At 49.4% G+C, this 20,600-nt stretch overlaps 2 protein-coding genes and 1 pseudogene across 5 annotated transcripts; 2 read left to right on the top strand and 1 right to left on the bottom strand.

Moving 5' to 3' along the window:
• Nucleotides 1–259: 259 nt before the first annotated feature.
• On the bottom strand, nt 260–10,146 carry TRUB2 (TruB pseudouridine synthase family member 2). Of its 2 annotated transcripts, XM_011364196.2 has the most exons (8): nt 9,683–10,142; nt 9,210–9,341; nt 7,721–7,795; nt 6,618–6,679; nt 5,466–5,547; nt 3,537–3,609; nt 2,876–3,012; nt 260–2,168 (listed from the first exon to the last, which is right to left on the bottom strand). In XM_011364196.2, exons 1-8 carry the CDS (start codon nt 9,789–9,791, stop codon nt 1,834–1,836), a joined length of 1,005 nt encoding a protein of 334 aa, XP_011362498.1. In that variant the 5' UTR covers nt 9,792–10,142; the 3' UTR covers nt 260–1,833. The 2 variants fall into 2 exon arrangements, with proteins under 2 accessions (XP_011362498.1, XP_023388776.1); XM_023533008.1 differs by lacking the exon at nt 7,721–7,795 and having other exon boundaries at nt 9,683–10,146.
• On the top strand, nt 4,996–5,114 carry LOC111742503 (annotated as a pseudogene).
• A 65-nt stretch (nt 10,147–10,211) lies between the features above and the next one.
• On the top strand, nt 10,212–18,423 carry COQ4 (coenzyme Q4). Of its 3 annotated transcripts, none has more exons than XR_002781335.1 (7): nt 10,212–10,329; nt 10,404–10,535; nt 12,090–12,186; nt 12,659–12,761; nt 15,318–15,447; nt 15,784–15,969; nt 16,459–16,596. XR_002781335.1 is itself a non-coding variant. In XM_011364195.2 (7 exons), exons 1-7 carry the CDS (start codon nt 10,260–10,262, stop codon nt 16,625–16,627), a joined length of 795 nt encoding a protein of 264 aa, XP_011362497.1. In that variant the 5' UTR covers nt 10,212–10,259; the 3' UTR covers nt 16,628–18,423. The 3 variants fall into 3 exon arrangements, 2 of the variants coding, with proteins under 2 accessions (XP_011362497.1, XP_023388777.1); XM_011364195.2 differs by having other exon boundaries at nt 15,876–15,969; nt 16,459–18,423; XM_023533009.1 differs by having other exon boundaries at nt 15,784–16,600.
• Nucleotides 18,424–20,600: the final 2,177 nt, after the last annotated feature.

The following is a 20,600-nucleotide window of genomic DNA, read 5'->3' as shown; positions in this document are numbered from 1 at the left end:
AACCCCATCATTTAGGTTCCTGGGCCCCACTCTAGACCTATCGAGTCAGAATCCAAGAGCTGGGGTTAGGATCTGGATTTTCAAAGATCTCTCCAGGTGATTTTTTTTTTTTTCAGACTGTTTTTTTAGAACAACTGTTTATAGAAAAATCGATAGAGAATTCCCATGTACTTGGCTCCGAGTTTCCCACGTTATTCTAGTATTAACATCTTACGTTAGTATAATACATTTGTTACAACGAATACTGGCCTTTATTAACTAAAGTCCAGAGATTATTTAGATTTCCTTTATTTTTACCGAAGGTCCTCTTTTTACTGTTCCAGAATCCCATATTATATTTAGCTATCATGTCTCTTTAGGCTCCTCTTGGCTGTGGCAGTTTTTCGAACTTCATTGCTTTTGATGACCTTGACAGTTTTTTAAAGAGAACCGGTCAGGTGTTTTGTTTTTTTTTTCTTTTTTGGTCAGGTGTTTTTGTAGGATGCCACGCTACCGGGATCTGTCTGATGTTCTTCTCATGATAGGACTGGAGTTATGGGTTATTTACCTCAGAGGTAAAGGGCCATTTTCATCACTTCATATCAAGAGTACACACTAGCAACATGACATCACTGTTGATGCTGACCTTGATCCCCTGGCTGAGGTAGTGTCTGTCTGGTTTCCGACTGATTTTTATGCCAGAGAAACGAGAGGTACCGGAAAAAGGGCCTCTGACACTCCCTGTGACAACTCTTTAAGGTCATTGTTAAAAAGAAAGGAGCCACGGTGAGCAGACAGCTCACACAGAGAGCAAGTCTTATGCACCAGGCACTGTGACAAGCACCTGACCATGATGACTTCACTTGTCCCAACCACCTCACAAGGTGGGTGAAATCATTATGTCACATTATGGATGAAGGAGCCAGGCTTTCGAGGCATCGTAGCCAGAGGCCCACAGAGCCACATCTGCTTGATGCTGCTCTGAGCTGCGGGCTGCCTCACAGGAAAGGGTGAGGGAGCTGTAGTGGCAGAGCCTCCTCTCCCAGGATGGCGGCAGGGACGAGGCATGCAGTACTTCCCCTTAGGGACCAAATCGGGAGCCCTAGCCAGAGGCCAACTCGCTCCTTCTAGCCCGTGTTCTGAGTGGGAATTACCCACGTACCTAGAGGTTAAAAAACAACCCCCCAAAAAAGCACACACGGGACCAAGGTGTCCAAAGCCTAGAGAAATAAAATTGGCAGAAAAAAATGGCTAAATTTTTTTTCTTTTGATTTTGATGGTATGAGAATAGAGCCTTTTGACTTTACGTATGTCACATTTATTTAACCAGTCCCTTACTGATGGATGGTAATTTTGATACATACTATGAAATTACTTCTAGACCTACACAGTTGTATATGCTTAGCAACAATATAGACTGTCCATTTTCTCACATCATCACCAGTGCTGTTATCTTTTTATTATTTTTGAAAGCAAAGGAAAAAGTCATCTTATTTTTCATCTGTATGTCTTTTGTTACTAGAAAGGTTGAGCATAATTTCTGGTTTATTGAACATCTGGATTTTTTTATATATGATTCATGTCATTTGCCTAATTTCCTTGTCATCTTCTTGTTTTGTAAGAGCTCTTTATATATTATGGATATCAGTTCTTCGTTAAACATACTGCAAAGATTTTTATCGGTCTGTCATTCATGTATCATCTTTTCCTCCATAAAGAAACTTCTTCTTTTCAACTGGGTCAAATCTGTTGATCTTTTCTCTTACAGCTTCAGTTTGAGGCACAAATAGAAAAACATCCTCTGCTCTTTCTGCATGGTCATCAGTTCCGGTTCATGAACAACTCTTTATACCTTTATCCACCTGCTGCCCCACCAGCTGCCTGGCCTTTCAAGGCAGACCTTGGCCCCTGGGAATCGCAGTGCGGGCCTGGCCCCAGCAGCTGCTGGGTGCCCAGTCGTGGACTCAAGCTCTTCTCCAGCTCCGCTGCCACCCGGGGGGCTGCAGCCTGGATGGCACCTTGGATGCTGTGTAGGTCCCACTGGGTCCTCAGGAGGGCATCGTCCAGGGTGAAGCAGCCATCACGCGTACGCCGCACTTGGGAGCAGACAGCAGTGCTCTTCAGCTCCAGCCCGATTTCATGGACCAGCCTTCGCAGCTGCTTCTGCGTCTCATGCATGCACTGCACCTCTGCCAGGGACACACAAGGACACAGAATGTGGTCGGGAGCACCGCCTCTGGTGTCGGCTGATCTAGATCCACATCGCTTTATACCTCTTGGGTATGTAATAACCTTAGCAAGACACCGTAGTTCTGCAGGGCTTTGCTATTCAGAGTGCAGCCTAAAGACTACCCTGTGGGTGCCACCTGAAGACATACAGAATCTCAGGCCCCACTCACACCTGCTGAGTCAGAAGCTGCCTTTTAGGAAGATTAGTCACGGAGCTGCTCTGACACTTCGTTTGCTCATCTGTAAAATAGGTGGTTGTGAGATGTCTAGGAGGTAATTTACACAAGGGGTTCAGCATGAGGAAGGGCTCGGTCAATGCTCAAGAAGAAGAGCCCTCGTTAATATGATCAACAAAGAAAGGAGTCAGGAGGCTGGGTTGGGAGGGACTGGGTAGCTGACAGTGCTGTCTGACGGTCCACATCAACCTGACGCACTGGGCAATGAGCCGCTAACACAACCTTTGCCTGTTAAGGTCCAGCTTTGAAGGCTGACTTGGCAGGAGATAGGACAGCATTTGTTCTGTGTGCTATGTGATCAGCCAAGCCCAGCCCAAGGCTGGGAAGGAAGCTGGCCAGCAGAGATCGGGGCTGGGATGTGCTGGCCTCTGCCACGGCATTCCGCAGCGACTCCCCAAATCCAGGAGCCCCAACTTCCCAGGACAACTTACCTAAGAGGAATTCTGGAGGCGCAAAGTGGAGGCACCGGATGCCTGTTATCAGCATTGGGGACTTGTTCATGGGCCGGATGGAGCCTCTCACGGCCATCTCATAGGCTTCCTGAGTCTGCAGGTCGAGGTTGGAGTACCTGGGAATCAGGAAGTGGGTAGTCAGGTGGCTGACGTGGGGTGGGGAGCTGTGCTGACTGCTCACCCTCGCCCCGCTCAATCCTGAAAGACGCCCTTCCGGAAGCTCTTGTTTCGCTCTCCATCTCCCTTGCCCCTCCAGGTGCCTCTGCAGCCGGTTTTCTCTTTCCCTTCCAGACCTTAAATGCAGTCAGCCTTCCTCTGCACACCCTCCCTGGCTTCAACAGTCACACACGTGCTGATGATCCCCGACCCCTGGCCCTATGTCATGATGATGCGGGTCCCCAGCTTTCCTCTCCATTAGATCATACACCTCCTAGGAGGGCAGCTGGTGTCTCCTGTTCCCCGCAGTCTCCCCAAGGACTGGCCTCAGACCTGGCACACAGACATATTTGTATGCTGTGGAAGAAATGAGTGGTTCATGGGATCTGCTCCAGGGCAGGTGGAGCCCAGGGGGCCCTGTGGGCCCTCTTCCAGCACCATCCTGAGGGCCCTTTCAGGGCGATGTGGGTTGGGCCCCACTTACATCACCAGGGCCTTCTGATGGGAGCCTTGAATTACGGCCAAGATTCGGTCCAGCTTCTCTCTGGTCACGTGGTCTAGAAAAGCCAGGGGACCGTCAGGAGGTACCCACTGAGGATGGGCGATAACAAACTGACAAACTCCTTTCCCCCAAACTGGCCCTGTCCTTGGAATCTGGAGGGGGTTCCAGAGCATCCTCTGATCCCAGGGGTCCCATCTAGGGGTTCAGAGTCCTTTGAAGACCTTATGAAAGCTTGGTCTCTCTTCTCAGAACAATATGCATGAACTCTATATTTTGAGGACATTTCCAGGGAACTCACAGACTCCAGCTTAAAAACATTTTCTTCTGGAAATGAGATGAAGATGTAATGTGACTTGCCCGATATTCTGAGTCAGGCCTCCTAAGCCCCAGTGTGGGGTTTTCCATGCCAGGAAGCCTGGGAGGGAGGGTGCCATCTGTCCAAATGCAGAAACAGGTGGCAAGGAGTGGCTGTACGGCAGGCAGTAGCAAAGCCTGGGGATACTCACAAGCTCTGCTGGCAGGCTGATCCTGCGGCTCAGCTGGGGCAGGGGCCAACTTCTGGCTCCAAAGGCCAGAGTTCTGGGAGCAGGTGTAGTAACTGTGAAGACTTGCCAGCTTGGAAAGCCTTAGGTCTCTCATCTCTTCTGCCTGGCTCATTCATGCTGTTGTCTTACCTGGTGTGCACCCCACACCACCTCCTCCCCTTTCATTTACAGTCCAGCTCAAATGCTGCCTCCTCCAGGAAGCCCTTCCTGGAGCATGTTGCTTTTTCCTCCTGGCTCCTGCCACTCAGTACCTGGGTCTATTTCCCAACATTTAATTTTCTTTGGTTTTTATATTACTTTTTAATTATGTCATTGCTATATGGATCTTCTTTAAGAAATTCAGATTAGCACCAACAAACATCTCCCCTCCTCCAAATTCTGGCTTCCTCCCTCCTAAAAGTGTCAATTTGGTAGCTGTCTTTAGATGTGTCTTGGATGCTGACACACATCTACACATACAAATATACAGTGTCGTCTTGCCATGTTTTAAATCTCTAGAAGATATAGAGATACGTATCTGCTCTCCTTGCTAGTCTGAGTTCACTGAGATTGGGGACGCGACCATATGTACCCCCAGTGCCTAGAACATGGTTTATGCCAAATAAGCAAATGCAATAGATGTTATCGAGAATGTTAGAACATGGGGAGAGTAAGAAGTCAAGAATGGGCCATTTAGCCATCCATCCCCCATCCATCCATCCACCCCCTATCCATCCATCCACCCATCCATCCATCCATCCATCCATCCATCCATCCATCCCCCAACCATCCATTAAATAAGGACCTCCCAGATCCCAGGCCCTGATCTATGTGTGACCATTGTGGTGAAATTACACAGTCCCTGCTTGCACAGGTGACAGTCTGGTGGGGAGAGAGATACTAAATAATCACTAATCGTCTACGGCCATGCCACCCTAAACGTGCCCGATCTCGTCTGATCTCAGAAGCTAAGCAGGGTTGGGCCTGGTTAGTACTTGGATGGGAGACTACCTAGGAAGACCAAGCGTTGTAGGCGTAAATAAATAAATAAATAGATAGATAGATAAATAAATAATCAATCAATCACTTATCATTAGTTGATTACTAACTATTCTGAGAGTCCATCCAGTCCAAGTCTGAGGAGCAGAGAAGCTCCCCTGGGGAGGTGACATTTAAGCCAGGCAAGGAGACAAAGGGGAGCACAGGGCATTCCTGGAAGACAGAATGAGGTATCCAAAGACCCCTAATAGCCAGCCCAAGCTTGGTGTGTCTGCGAGTGACTGAGAGGGAGCCCACACAGCCCACGTGGGGTGAGGAATCGGGAAAGCAAATGCGGAGGCAGCCGCAACTGCTTCTCCCACCACCCTGGGCTCCTACAGGCTCTCACCGTACGTCGTCTTCTCCACCAGCCGCCCATCCTCACAGAAGTCATCTGTGGCTTTGCCTAGGAGGCCGCGCACTGTGTAATCCTGCAAGGACAAGGAGGGTAAGACCTAGTCAGTGTCTCTGCTCTCAGCCTCAGTGCTGAGGAGGGGGGTACTAGACTGAGGGTTGGGGTGGGGGACCCTCAGGGAGCTCAGGCACTCAGCCCCTACCCAGCTACCCCACTACCCCCTAGGGAAGGGCACCGGACTTTCCTATGATGGTGAGGGCTGGCAGCCCAAAAAGGGCACTGATGACCATACTGTGACAATCCCATGCTGCTACACCTCTCCAGTCCAGCCGAACGTAACAATTCATCATGCTCGGCCCTTCCTGGCATGTCCTGTTGGTGACTCTCTATCCCTCTAAGTATGATCTGTGAGGCTAACGGCCTTTGCCACAAATTAATGACTATGACGATAGAGATGATGACAAGTAACAATGAGCATTTACCATATGACAGTGACTGTGCTAAGTGTGTTACTTGTGGTCACTAATTTAATCTTCAAAGTGACCCTATGGAGGTGGTACTATTATCACTCCCATTTTAGAGAGGAGGAGATGGAGGCGCACAGATGTTAAGTAACCCACCCAAGGACCACAGCTGGCAGAGAGGTAGAAGCTGGTTTTGAACCAAAGCCATTTGACTCCAGAATCTATGCTCTTAACTATTAAAAATTCATGTCCCCTAACGGGGCACCTCTGTGCATGCTCGCGGGGCCAGACTCCATGGACTCAGCTGGGACACAAGCAGCCTGATGTCTAGGCAGTGACATCCACTTCTCAGTCTTGGGGAAAGAATGGAGTGGTGTCATAGTAAGGCTCTGGTATTAGACGGACATAGGTTCCAATCCCAGCTCTGTCCCTTTCAGGATGCATGACCCTGAGCAAGCGACATCCTTTCTCTGAACCTCAGTTCTCTCATCTGTAAAATGGGTGAAGGACAGAACCCACAGTCATTATTATGTTGTTACAGGCTTCTACAGCACGTGACCATAAAAACATGCTGGCTGACGGCCTGGGAATCCCCAGTGGAATCCTCTCAGCCTCAGACTCCTGCTAGTGACCCCCAGGGAAAGGACCAGAGGATAAGCAGTCTGTCCCCAGCACCTCGTACCTTGGTGAGGTGAGCGTTGTACATGTCGGTGAGGAGACGGCGACCATGTCCCACGCCGAGTACTGAAAGGCACCCAACCTGATTTCACAGCTGGCTCCGCTTTCCCGTTTCCCTGGGACCCCAACCCCCATACCCACCATCAGAATATTCCCACCTCCAATGCTGCTGAAGCCAGTGAGGGAGCAAGGAGAGCTTCTTCTACAGGGAGCAGTCGAAATCCCCTGGGTATATGTAAAAATGCAGATTCCTGGGCCCCACTCATATGCACTGTCTCCGAGATGTGGTGGGGAGGGGCTTTTGATACACTCAAAAGAGACAAGTGGCCCAGTCACACGGACCTATGCTGTAATCAGGGGAGGCTCTAAGCCTCCTCCGGCCTCACTGTCTGATCCCTGTGATGTTGTGAAGACTGAGGAAGCACAAGAAGCAATCAGGACAAAGGAAGGGCCCCATAAATGGGGGCATTGTGGCCACTCCTTGCCTTTCCCCAGCTCTATTTGTCCCTCTGGCTGAAGGAGAAATGACTCTCCATTCACTTCTGGAGGGAGAACAGGGAGGGGGCATGAGGTCATGTCTGCCTGCCTGTGCCCCAGGAAGCAAGACAAGAGGACTATGGCTGTCACACATGGAGGATGTGGATACCGCTTGACCCTAGGGACACAGATGGCTCATGACTCAGAGTGACCCAGACCCTAGCTAGTGGAGTCAGAGTCACGCGTTTTGCTACCCATGCAAGTGATGATGGTTTCCCCTCTCTGGACCAAGAGTGTTCACCAGCCATGTGACCCAGGACGAGTCTCCTGAGCTCCTGGAGCCTTGCTTTTCTCATTCATAAAAATCATACAATATCTATCTAATGAGATTGTTGTGGTAAATACATGTACACAAAGGGCTTCATACTACATCACATTCGGGAATGATTTGATGAAGGTGGGCAATTGTGAACTCCCCACTTCCACCAGCTGATCACTCTTGGGCCAGGAATCAGAGGAGAGCAGTGGTGGAAAATGGCTGTCAAGCTGGAAGTGCGCTGGGCTCCTAGAAGCTCCCTTATCCTCCCTAAGCCTATATGACTACATCCCCAGGCTCACCACATCACCTACCAAGCACCCCAGATGCCTGGGCATCCAGCCGGTGTCCCACGCCAACCTTCAGGCTGGTGAATGCTGGTCCACGTACTGGAAAGAAACACATGAGGTCCCTTTCCTCAATGAATCCAGACTCCAGGATGGCTTTAGGCTGCTCGATGACCTCATTCCTAAAATGCAGCCTCACAGTGCTCAAACCAGGATTAAGTTGGGCTCTCAGGTTTCCTTACCACAAAACCTGGGGCCTAGAACCACTTCCTCAGTTCCCTAGGCCCAGAGAAAAGACAACCCAAGATGCCTGTTACTCTGCCTATCACCATTCCCTCAGTGAGAGTCTCAGTGGACTGCGCATGACACTGAGAATCAAGATTATACAGTTCCCTATCCAGCTCCTGCAGAAGGAGTATCCTAGACAGTCTGCCAGTGAGAAAACAAAGGCTGTGAGCTCCTTAAGGCAGGCCTGGGTCTGCTTGTTCACAGTTCCATAGTCCAGAACTCATTAGCTGCTCAGGAAATAACTACCGAAAGAATGAATGACTCATTAAAATATATATATATATTAAAATAACTGTAGTTTTCTGTCTACCAATTATCCCTCAATAAAATTGCTGTAAACACACACACACACACACACACACACACACACACACACACACACACACACACAAAACAAAAAAAAGAGTAAATGCAGGAATGAACCAGAAGCATTTATACCACGGCAGACTCTAGGGGGATGGTATAAGGTAATTAAGAGCCTAGTGAATCCAGGCTATGTTACTTAATGTTAACATTGAGTCTCAGTTTCCTCTTTTGTGAAATGAGAATAGGATTCACCACTCAGGATTGTGGTGAAGATTCAGTGAGATGGCATTTGGGAAAAGCTTAACACAGTATCTAGTACAAAGTAGATCCTCAATACATCATATTTGCTATTGTTATACTGTAGAATCACTGAATATCACTGTTGAAGGGGGTTTAGAGGTTTCTGGTCAAGCCTCTTTGTCCTCCTAGAGTGTCTAGACTTCAACCTCCTTAGGACTTCTACCTGAGGGTCTGACTTCCCTATGGCGTCCCAGAATAGTAGAGGGGTCAGCAAACTACAGTCACAAGCCAAATCCTAAAGCCTATTTTTATAATGGCCCATGAGTTAATATTTTTCTCTATTTTTCAATGGTTCAAAAAAATCAAGAGAATAGTTAGTGACATATGAAAATTACATGAAAGTCAAACGTCAGTGTCCATAAAATTTCATTGGAACGCATCCCGGCTCATCGCTTTACATTATCATCTACAGCTGCTTTTGCACTACAATGGCAGAAGTGAGCCTGCAAAACCTAAAATAGCTACTATCTGGAAAATCTGCCAATTCCTGGTCAAATACTTCATCCTCACTGTGGCCCTTCAAAGGTCTGGGACAGGAGTCTGAGCACTGACTGGGACAGTGAATCTGGGCAGAGACTTCCTGGGAAGTGACGCCCAGACCCCTGCCTGAAATGTACCTTACCCAGCAAATGGTCCGTGAGGGTGGGCACACTGGTGGCTGTGAGGGTCAGTTCCTTCTCTTTGCTGCCTTCCATGGGGCCCAGCAGGAAGCGAACGCGCTGTTCTGGGGCAGGAGGCCTCCCAGCATTGAGACCTGAGTATACACAGTTAGAGAATATCTTGTCAATTCCGTTCGAGGGGAAGGAAGGGCCAAGGAAGTATGAAGATGGAGAAGACAGAGGAAAGCTCACGGTGGCGAACAGAATAGCAATAGTTAAGTAAGCGTTGGGTTCAAATCCTACTCTGTTACTTATTAACTGCTTATAACAACCGACAATACTGAGTTTGTTTACCCATCTGAACACATGGAAAAGGAGGAGTAACAGAGTGTACAGAACACATTAGGAAAGCGCTCTGCCCAGGCGACCAAGTCACATGACTTTATTTTGCTAGAAGGATCAAGAGAGAAATCGTGGTCTAGCTGGAGGCACTCACCCTTCAGAAGCTGCAGCTCCACGGTATCCCGCAGATGGTTCCATTTTAGCCCCGGAGGCTTGTAGACCGCGAAGAGCCCATGCAACCGTGCCAAGCCGGCGGACCCCATGTGTGAAGCCGGCGGTCCAGACTCGCAGCAAAGCTGGACGGACGGAAGTGCCGTACAGTCCCACACTCAAATACGGTCCTTTCAACGGGCGCCGCCATGTTTCGCAGCCGGAAGCGGTTCTCATCTTATTATCCTCGGCGGGGAAAGGTGATGCAGAAAATGAGTAGGGCCCGGCGCTGAACCCAACCTAGGAAGACTTACTTGGAGATCCTTTCTGGGGGTGAGGTGAAATGAGAGTTTTACGTCGGTAGAGTAGGTGGCAGACAGGCTGCCTGGATTTCCTACTCACACTTAGCGATAGGGCCCTTTCCTGTTCGAGCTACGATCCCCCCGGCTCAAAAAGCCCTACTTAGAGTAATAAGGGTCGAGTTATTTTGACCCCTCCGGCGCTCCGTCGCCAGAAAAGTTTGGAGCGTCGGCTTTGTCCCGCCCACCCCCCCCCGCGTAGGTCAGAAAGTCCCAGCTGTCATGACGACGGGGTTGTGGCGGGCCCTGCGCCCCCTCCGCCCACTCCAGTGCATCCCTGGGCCTCTCGCAGGCAAGTGGCGGGGGCGGGAAGGAGTCCTGAGGGCCACGCACACGTTTGACCACTGCCTTTTTCTTGCCCCACAGATGTGCCCCTCCGAGCCGCGAGCCATGGCACCGCCTTGCTCTACCCCGAACACATCCGCACTTCCCCGCTGCAGCAAGCGCTGTTGGCCGCGGGATCTGCCTCAATGGCCCTCTACGACCCATATCGCCACGGTAAGACCGCTCGTGCTCCGCGCTGCCATGGAGGCAGCAAAGGATCCGGGAGCGCCCTTGTTTTGGAAGCTTGGGCAGGTCCCGACCTCTGTCAGAGCTTTCGTTTCCTATGGGTAATTGGAAAATAGACTAGACCAGGGTACCCAAATTTGGCTGCGCCTCATGGTCACCTGGAACATTCGTAAAAATGCAGATGCCTGCGTCTCACCGTAAACTCTTTCAGACTTGGAAAGGTGCGGGAAGAAGGGGCGTGGAATCTGAGCTGCCTTTCGAAACGACTTTGGGGATATTATGTCATCCAGCCACAGTGAGAACCTCTGGACTAAATAGATGATTAATATCCACCTAGCGCATGATAACATCCCACTAGAAAATAACTTTTAAGAGGTCAGAGACCATGACTGCCCTGTTCCATTGTATCAGCAGCATTTTGGATAGTGCCTGGCACATAATAAATGCTCAGTAAGTGTTTCCCGAATGTATGACAACATCCTGGGATTCTATGATGCCTTTCTCATCCCTATAATAGTAATTTATTATTATTAATTTTTATAAGGGTTTATTTGAGAAAAACTGATGACATATGCCAGGGAGCAAGATCTCAAATGCTCTCTCACCCCCCAGGATTCTTAAGTCTGGAAAGTACTATTACTCCTACTAATAAAAACAGTAATGCTAACTGATTACTGAGCACTTATTTTGGCTAAGTGCTTTATACATATGCATGTTTTTGGTTTCTCATATTAACCTTATGAGAAAGGTGTTATCTGCCCTTCACAAAGTAGAACACTGAGTCTTAGTGAAGCAGTTTATATCAGCTCACCTAGACAGTGACTGTACCTGGGCTCTAATGCCAAAGCTTGTACCTGTCGATGGAGACATGATATTTTTATGAAGAGGAATTTTCACACTAAAGGCTAATCAGCTCTTCTGTTTCTGTAAATATACTTGCTGCATAGGCTGCACTCAAAGACTCATCTTCCCTTTTGTTTGTTCTAAGCAACGAATGTAACCGCCTGTACCTCCTAGCAACTTCTGTGCTTTATAACTCTTTTATAACTGCCTGCAACCCATAGGAACTCCCGAGCTTTGTTACCATTTGAGGACAAATTAACCAATTAGCCCATGCCAAATAAGTTCTATATAAGGAATGTTGCAACTGAACCTCGGGCCCAGATCTTCAGAGTGGATCACTGGCATAATAAACCTGAGTTCCCCAACTCTCCGAGTGCTGCTTGGTTTCTCCCCTGTCTGATTTTTGCAACTTTTCTGCAACAGTTATAATGGATGTGAAAGTGATTTATAATCTCTTTAGAGCACCATGCTAACCAGAGCCACCTCTCTCCGGTAGATTAATTATATAATACTAATAATTACAGATATATCGAGCTGTAACTTTGTGCAGGATGATTTGCTAAGCATTTAACATGAATTCTCATAACTAAGAGGAAGATCTCATCCCTATTTTGTCATTTAGGAAATTAAGACTCAGACCAGGTCAAATAACTTACCTAAGTTCATAGCCTCCATTTGTCCTCATGTCTTTCCTTTCAGACATGGTTGCAGTTCTAGGGGAGACCACAGGACACCGTGCCCTGAAGGTCCTCAGGGACCAGATGAAGAGGGATCCAGAAGGCTCCCAGATCCTGCAGTAGGTCCTAGCCCTGCCTTGGGGGGGTTAGGAGCATTTTTTGGAGACCCTGCTCGCTCTGGAGTCACATTGTGTCAACCTTGTTCCTTGAAGGAACTCTTCTTGATATCCTGGCTCTGGATGGCTGCACAGGCTGGGCACTGCCCAACTCCAGGGGTGCCATTCATATAGACACTATGATGATCCCTGGGTACTATCGTATGGTGACCCAGTTGGCCCAGTTCCATCCATAGGGCTCTGTCCCATAACATGTGTGGGCTGTACCATCCACCCCTTCCTGTACTGTCCTTTGTGAGTGCCCTGATCACATCTGAGGCTGACTGGCCTCAATTGTGCCCCTGTGGGTGGGAACCATGACCTTAGCTTGTGGTAGTCTAGAAGATGCCCCATTGCCACTCTGCCCCTTTACCTCTCACACCTCTACCTTTGTTGGCACCCTCCTAATACTTAAGTCCTAACTTCTGCCTCGTAGGCAGCGTCCCCGGATCTCTTTGTCCACCCTCAACCTGGGCAAGCTCCAGAACCTACCTGAGGGCTCCCTCGGCCGCGAGTATCTCCGTTTCCTGGATGTGAATGTGAGTTTCCAGCTTCTGTGCATTTGGCAGTCACCAGGAAGGTTAGATGAGTGGAATGGGGGTGACATCTCAAGGAAAGAAAAGCAGGTGTGCTTTCAGTCTCTTGTGCCAAAGCTTTGTTTTTTCGTTGGCACAGGTAAATGGGCCTGTAACATCACTGCAATTGATAACACCAGGCAGCATTTGTTAACCTCTTATTGCATGCCAGATGCCAAGGAATATTTAAACCTAGGTCATGCTGTTAACTGCTTCGCTGTGTCCTCCTGTTTCAGAGACACTGCTTTTCCTATGGTATGACAAGTTATGGCATTCTGCAGCCATTCTAGCATTCTACTCACTAGACGCCAGTAGCACTCCTGTTAAGTTATAATCACCACAAATATCTCCAGACAATGTCCCCTGGTGGACAGTTGAGAACCATTGCTCTAGAAGGATATTGTCCTTGAAAAAAATAACCTGTTTCCCATACTCAACTGATACTCGTCCATGCCCTATTTTATACCATATCCCTCAGATTTCACCCAGATGCAAGTTATTTAATCAGTGGGAAACTCACCAGGGTCATCTGCCCCAAGTGTCACCCCAGGAGGGACAAGCTGCTTCTGAATTTTCCCCAGAGCCTTTTGTCCTGTTATTGTGGAGAGGATGAGACAGCCAGGGCCTCCCTGGGCACCTTGCCCAATCACAGCCCTAGTTGTGGTAACAGCCCTAGAGATTATGACTCTTCTAGAGGATGGAAACCAGCAACCCAAGGAGTGTGAAGTAACACCTTTGCTCCAGAAGAGATTTAGATCAAGGTCCCAGGTGAGGCCACACTCTTTGAGGCTGATCTTGGTAGGAGGTGTGGTCATCCTTGTGGCACTAAGATTACAGGCTTGGGCTCTGGAGTTAAGAGTTGTCCCAGTTAGAATCCTGTCTCCCTTCCCAGCTTTATAGACCTGGACAAGTCAAATGAGGCTCAGATTCTTTATCTGAGGAAAAGGAACCTAATGTTTATCTTCCAGGGCACTTATATGGCTTATTATTAATAGATGTTAAACCAACTGGTTTTGCAGTCCAACAGACTATTTCGAATCCTGGCAAGTTACTTTATCTCTCTGATCCTCATGTTTGTTATCTGTATCTGAGGGTCATAATAGCATCTACCCCCCAGATGGTGATGAGGATGAAGTATGATAATACATGTAAAGGACATCATACAGGGCAGGCACATAGTAGGGACTCAGTAAATGTAGCCTCTAGCATTATGACCACCTTCAGCCTCACAAAGGAAGTAGAACTCTGTGGAAGAAATCAAGGCCCGTGACCCAATGAGGCCAGTGGACACAGACCATAGCACGGAGCTAGCAGCCCCAGAGCAATAAAAACATCAAATCTCTCAGCCTCTGGTCAGGCTGAGGCCATGCTTTGGGTATAGGAAGACCAGGCTATTCCCACTCTGTGCTACTGAGGACTCAGGCAGTAAGTGGATAAAAGGACAGTTGACATCCCTACCTAGGAGTCAGAAAAGTGCCTGGAACTAGCCTTTTACTTATGCATTCAAGAGATGTTTCTTTATCCAGGCCCTAGAGATAAGACTGAGCAAAACAGAGCCAGCCCTGTCCTATGCAAATGAGAGGTTGCTGCAGCACTGTTCATAGAAATAGATAAGAAGCCACATAAGAAATTTAAAGTTTGCTACTAGCTACTTTAATAAAGCAAAAAGAAACAGGTGGAATTAATCTTAATAACATTTTGTTTAATCCAATGTCTAAAATATTATTTCAACATGCAGTCAATATTCTTAAATGATTATGATTTCACATCATTCTCATACTAAGTCTTGAAATCCAGTGCGTATTTTCATGTACAACATTTCTCGATTGGAACTTGTGGCGAGCATAGGTCTAGGAGAGAGACATTAACAATCACATGCACTGAACATCATGACACAATCACATCGAATGCCACAGAAAGATACAGGATACTACAAAAGGCCACAACGTGGGCCTGATCAGTCCGAAGGTCAAGAACGGTCTCCCTTTGGAGGGGACCCTTAAGCTGAGTCATAGATGATGAGCAAGAGTTATCAAGGTGGAGATGAGGGTAGTTGGGAGAGAGCACCCTAGGCTTTTGCTTGTGCTAAAATTTTTTTTTTTTTTAATTTCTAATTGTGGTAAAAACAAAAACATAAAATTTCCCATCTTAACCATTTTTAAATGGATAGCTCAGTAGTGTTAAGTAGTTAAGTAGTGTTCATATTGTTATGAACCCAACCTCCAGAGCTTTTTTATTTTGTAAAACTGAAACTCTATACCCATTAAACAACTCCCACTTCCCCTTCCTCCCCAGGCTTCTGTGCCATGGATTTCAACAGGTTACACAGGCATGTGTGTGAGTTGGGGTAGGCTGAGAGGCTGCCAAACCCTGCCGGAGGACTCCCCAGTTGGCAGGCGTAGACAGAAGCAAAATCTCCAGAGAGTTCGGTGGGAGTGGTTGGTAGAGTAGAGGAGAAGCTGGCAGGTGGGCTTTGGGAACTGTGGGGAAAGGGGTCTAGGGGAAGTTCACGGTTGTCAGAGGGTCTCTCCAGACACCCGAGCGCCTACGCGATTCGTGGATGACGAGGAGCTAGCATATGTGATCCAGCGGTACCGGGAGGTGCACGACATGCTCCACACCCTGCTGGGGATGCCCACCAACATCCTGGGTGAGTGCTGCCTTGCCACCTGCCTCAGGGGGGAGGAGGCTGGCGGCAGGGTGGGGGGGTGATCTGCGTTCAAGCCAGGCTCTGTCTTCAGGGCCAGGGCAGGGTTCACCTGTCTCTGCCACCCGACTCCAGCATCTGAGCTCCCTCTTCTGACCCCCTCAGAAACTCCTAGGGCCTGTAGGAACCAGCCTGGATGTGGAGTCCTCTGCGTTCTGACTTCAAGCTTCCTTTCCAGCCCTTGTTTCCTTTGACACTTTTCTCGGTCCTTCTCCTCCTCTCCAGGCCAAGTTCCCCAGGGCCCAGCAGCCTAGCCTGGGTATGTCTAATCCCTGGCAGGTTCAGAGAGGAGCAGACATCTCCCTGTTCTCTGCCATGTGTGCCACTGGCTTCTCTTCTGGGCCCTATTCACCTCTTACCCTGCCCCCCAGGGGAGATCGTGGTGAAATGGTTTGAAGCTGTCCAGACCGGCCTGCCCATGTGCATCCTGGGTGCGCTCTTCGGGCCAATCCGACTCAGTGTCCAGTAAGTTCTCAAGTGGCCAGGGCTCCAGGAAATGGAAGAGCATGCAGCCTTCCTGAGCAGCCCATGGCGGAGGCCAGGGTGGAAAGAACCGGGTGGAGAGGTGAAACTGACGTGGCATGGGGTCTCCAGGGCGATGAACGAAGCCTGGACGTTGCATGGACCTTAGGGTCTTTCAGGTCATGATGACGCAGTCAGGGGTCTCTCGGGCCCGGCCTCAGTCCAGGTCATGATGATGCAGTCAGGGCTGGTGGCGGTTTAGCATCAGTTAGCCCTCGATTTAAACCTGGGCGTTGGCATGTTCCAGGTATGTGGCTCTGGGTACAGGATTTTAACATCACTGAGCTGCTGTTTCCTCATCTGAAAAGTGGCAATAACTACCTTCTTTGGTCTGTGTGAGGACTAACTGAGAAGATGCACGTTGACTGCTGGGTACATAGCGTACCCGGCCCTCAGGGCCTAACATTTTTTTTCTTCCCTGCTGCCCCACAGGCACCTTGAAGTCTTGGTCACGGAGCTGATCCCATGGGCAATTCAGAATGGGCGCAGGGCCCCCTGCGTCCTCAACCTATACTACGAGCAGCGCTGGGCGCAGTCCCTGAGGGCCCTGCGGGAGGAGTTGGGCATCACAGACCCCCCTATACACGTGGGTCGGGCCTAGGCCCTGTGCCGCTGGGCCAGGAGGGCCCGCCTGGCTCCCCACCCCGACCCCTACCACTTCCCCAGCGGGCAGAGGGCTCCTTTGCCACTACCTTTTGATTGTTTTCTTTGAACCCTGACCATTGGACATCATTTATCAGAATTCGTCCTGACCACTGCTGAGTGACTTTGAGGGCTAACCCAGGAGGGAGCAGGCAGTGGGGCTCCTAGGGGAGCCGGGAGCTGCCCGAGAGAACCACATGTGAATAGGAGTCAGTCATCCCAGCTCGTGCAGGGATGTCTCAGGTCCGCAACCCCCGTTCCAGACCCCTCCCTGCCACAAGTGAGGACTATACCAGTTCCAAAGGCCAGAGAAAGAGGTCGATGGGAATAGGAAGCTCTGTCTCTATCTGAATAAGCTCCATCAGGTCATGTGCCTGCTTCTCCTGCCTTCACCCAGTGCAGGCTGACTCTTGAGCCCCAAAGGCAGATGTCCCTTCCAGCCTGTGTTTTAGCTGCCTGCCCCATCTCCTCTGGTCTGAAATCGGGTAGACTGGGATTTAAGCTCCCAGCCCCTGCACGGTTTTCCAGCAGAGAGACTTGGGGCAAATCCTTTTCCCTCAGCTCATTTCATAATCAGTGCCAGGGGGGAATAAAAACCACCTGTCTCCTATGGTTATTGTGGGAGTTTCGTGAGTGCCACTCAGTACAAAGAAAGGTTTCATTGGAAGAAGCCAAGGGGCTGGAGCAATCGTGCTATTGTGTTTACCTGTGGAGGAGGCAACCGTGAGGCAGGTTTATTTTAGAGTGGCAACCAGGTATTTTCCTTGGGTCGGAGCCAGGGAGTGCAGACAGCCAGGGTGAAAGGTACTGTTGAAAAGTGGGTGGCCCTGTCAACCACATGAACCAGATGCGCTCCCAGAATGTCAGCCTTTGAGTCTGGGAGAGGCATCTCTTCGTGTGGATGGGGCAGCTAAGGCCCAGAGATGGGCAAGGAATCTCCTGGAGTAACTAGAATGCAGACTGCAAATGCCTCCTGTTTGCTTTTCCTATGGATAACAGCTACGGTGTACTTACAGCTATACTAAGTGCCAGGCAGTGCCAAGCACTTAGAGGCTTTATCACACTGACATCTCCAACAACTCATGGAGAGAGGTGGTACTATTTTATTTTACTAACGAGGCGATAGGAACAGAGCTAAGGCTGGAACCAGAGGTGTCCGAATACCTGCTCAACACTGCCTTCCTTGTGCCTACCACATTCCAGTCCAGGGCGCCCAGTGACAGAGGGAGGGTGTAGGAGGCTGGAGACCAACCGTGGAACCTCTTTTCAAGAGGGAAGCCTTGTCCAAACTCTGAATTTCTGCAGAAAGAGGAAGGGATTAGGGTGAGCTCCTCACGCCTCATAGATTTTTGCAGTATAGGCCACCTTTCTGGACCTGCCAGCTGTTTCCATCGCTTGCCAGAATCCCAGACACGCCCATCCCCAGGTCAGTAAAAGTCAACAGTGTCAAAGTTGAAAAAAGATTGGACCCAGATGGCCTCAGCCCGGCTTGGTAGCCCACCTGCTCCAGCCCCTTGGTGCCCCCATGACCCTGGGCCTTTACGGCGTTCAAGAGACAGGTGCTAAGCATCATGATTACCTGGGAGTGGAGTCCTGTCTGCAGATCATAAGGTGGCATTTTTGTCACCAGCTCACAGCTGGAGAAAAATTACTGGCGATAGATACTACTTAACTGAGTTCTTACCACGGCCCATGAGGCTCTGTCAACTCCTGCCTAGAAACTTCCATTCATCTCAATAAACCACACTGGCCTTCTTCCTGTCTTTGTCCTCAGGTCATTACATAGCTCTTCGTCATTCATACATGTGCTCAAACGTCACCTCAGAGGCCTGCCTTGACCACCCCACCCAAATCCCCTTCCCCTCCGTCACATCGCCTTATTTTCTTTGGAGCGCCTACCACTGTGACATTTATTTCCGAGTTCATGGCCGCTCCAAGAGGGCAGGGTCCTTGTTCTTTCCCTTCCGTGCTGGGACAGTGCTTGGCACACAGCAGGGGCTGCTTCACCTTGAAGGAATGGAAGTCGAGCCCCCGCGCTTTCCTGTCCCCACAGCGTGCAGCATCGTACTCGGTCGGGCCCCACAACCTCACTTCATGAAGACCCTGGTCTCGGGTTCGGGGAGGATCCTAGGGTCACACAGCTCGAGTATGGTGGAGCAAGCCTGTCCCGGGACGCACATGTCCTCTCCCAGTAGCCAAGGGGAAGCTCCCTCTCCCTCTGCCTAATAAAAGGCATATGTAGCTGACCCCAGAGTAGTGTTTGGGGGCACAGGCTCTAAAGGCAGGCAGACCTGGCCCGCCACTGACCAGCTCTGCAAACTTACAGTAGTCACATCGCCCCTTCAAGCCTCTGTCTCATCTCTAAAATGGGGAGAGTACATGCCTATCTCACAACAGTTCTACTGTGCATGTGTGGTGCTTTAACACATAGTAAGCACTCAGGAAACAAGCTGACATTTTCCAGGAAGGCCCCTTGAGGCCTCTAAAGTCATCCGGTACACAATAAGCCAGAGGTATTTATTTTGTACACACCCAGAGTGGGTGAACTTAGCTCAGAGGTCATTAATGCCACATGCAACTGAATGTTTATGGGGTAAGCACCTACTGTGTGCCAGGAGCCAAACCACTTCAGCCCTCTGGGGAGGTTTAATTCAAGTAGGCCAAATGTCAGTCTCCGGTAAGTCCAGAAATTCAAGTGCTGGACTTAGTTCCCTAAAGCAGGACAGATGGGGGTCATGTCAGTGGAAAGGAGCCCACTGCGAGGTCAGCCTAAGCTCAGCCTGTCCCACAAATGACAGCACCCAGCTCCTGTCCTTCTGAAGAACCCTCAATGGCTCTTCACTGCACTGGGATAGACAGCCTGGCTCATGAAGGCCTTTCCATTTACTTCCCACTACATGTACCCTGCCCATGTATCCCGATGCACAGGCCCACTAGTCTTCAGTGATTTCACAAATATCTTGTAAGCATTTGCCAAATGCTGGGGGTTCTGCAGTGATCAAGACAGCTGCATCCCCCTCCCTTGGAGCTGAGCAATTATGGCAACTGAGGGCCTTCCATGTGCCACTCCTGTGTTAAGAACTTGACAAACATCGTCTCATTAAATCCATACCCAGCCCCAGGAGGCAGGGACTGTGATGACTGTATCCCCTCCTGTAAATCAGGACACTTAGGCTTCCTGGGGAGAAGTGATCTGCCCAATGTCTCACAGCCAGGGCTGGGAGTGCAACCCAGGTGTATCAGACTGCAAGGCAAAGGAGACATCACAATAATGTGTGGTGGGTGTGAACAGAAGTGCAATGGGCACTTGGTGAAGAAAAAGCTATTCTAGTGTCCTACTCGCCACCCGCCCTCTCTGTGTGTCCAACTAGACTCTAAGCAACTTGAAGGCATACTGTCTCGTTCCTTCTGTGTCCCTTTGCACCTACTCCTCAGGCCTGTTCCAGTGTCTGGTGGGGTAATGGCTCTCTGGCTTCACCAATGTGACTAGCCTAGGCGGAGAAGAGGGGGCTGGTCACTACCGCCATCCTCCACATTCTCACTTGCCCTCTTTGCATATGACCTCAGCAGTGGGTGAAAATAATCATATTTGTACTCCTCGATCCTGATATGGATAAGGTCAGAGCGCCCAATTCACTCTCCCTGTCATTCATTCAACAAACATTCATTGAGCTTCTGTTATTTGTTAAGCTCTAGGGTAACAAAGAGGTAATCTTCATGTCTAGAATTTATAGGTGCTTTGCAGTCAATGAGCCTGTAGGCTACAATAACGTATCAAGTGCTAATTCAAATGCTCCCCGCGATTCTCCACACACACCCTATGCGGTAAGCATTCTTAGTATGTCCTCATTTTTATATATAAGAAATGGAGGCTTTGAACTTTCAACTGAGAAGCTGACCCAAGTCTTTTGGATGCCCATAAACACACTACC

This window comes from Pteropus vampyrus, unplaced genomic scaffold, assembly GCF_000151845.1.
Source record: "Pteropus vampyrus isolate Shadow unplaced genomic scaffold, Pvam_2.0 Scaffold95, whole genome shotgun sequence".
NCBI lineage: Eukaryota > Metazoa > Chordata > Mammalia > Chiroptera > Pteropodidae > Pteropus > Pteropus vampyrus.
The sequence above is the reverse complement of the archived record's forward strand: the minus strand, read 5'-3'. Positions and strand labels throughout refer to the sequence as shown.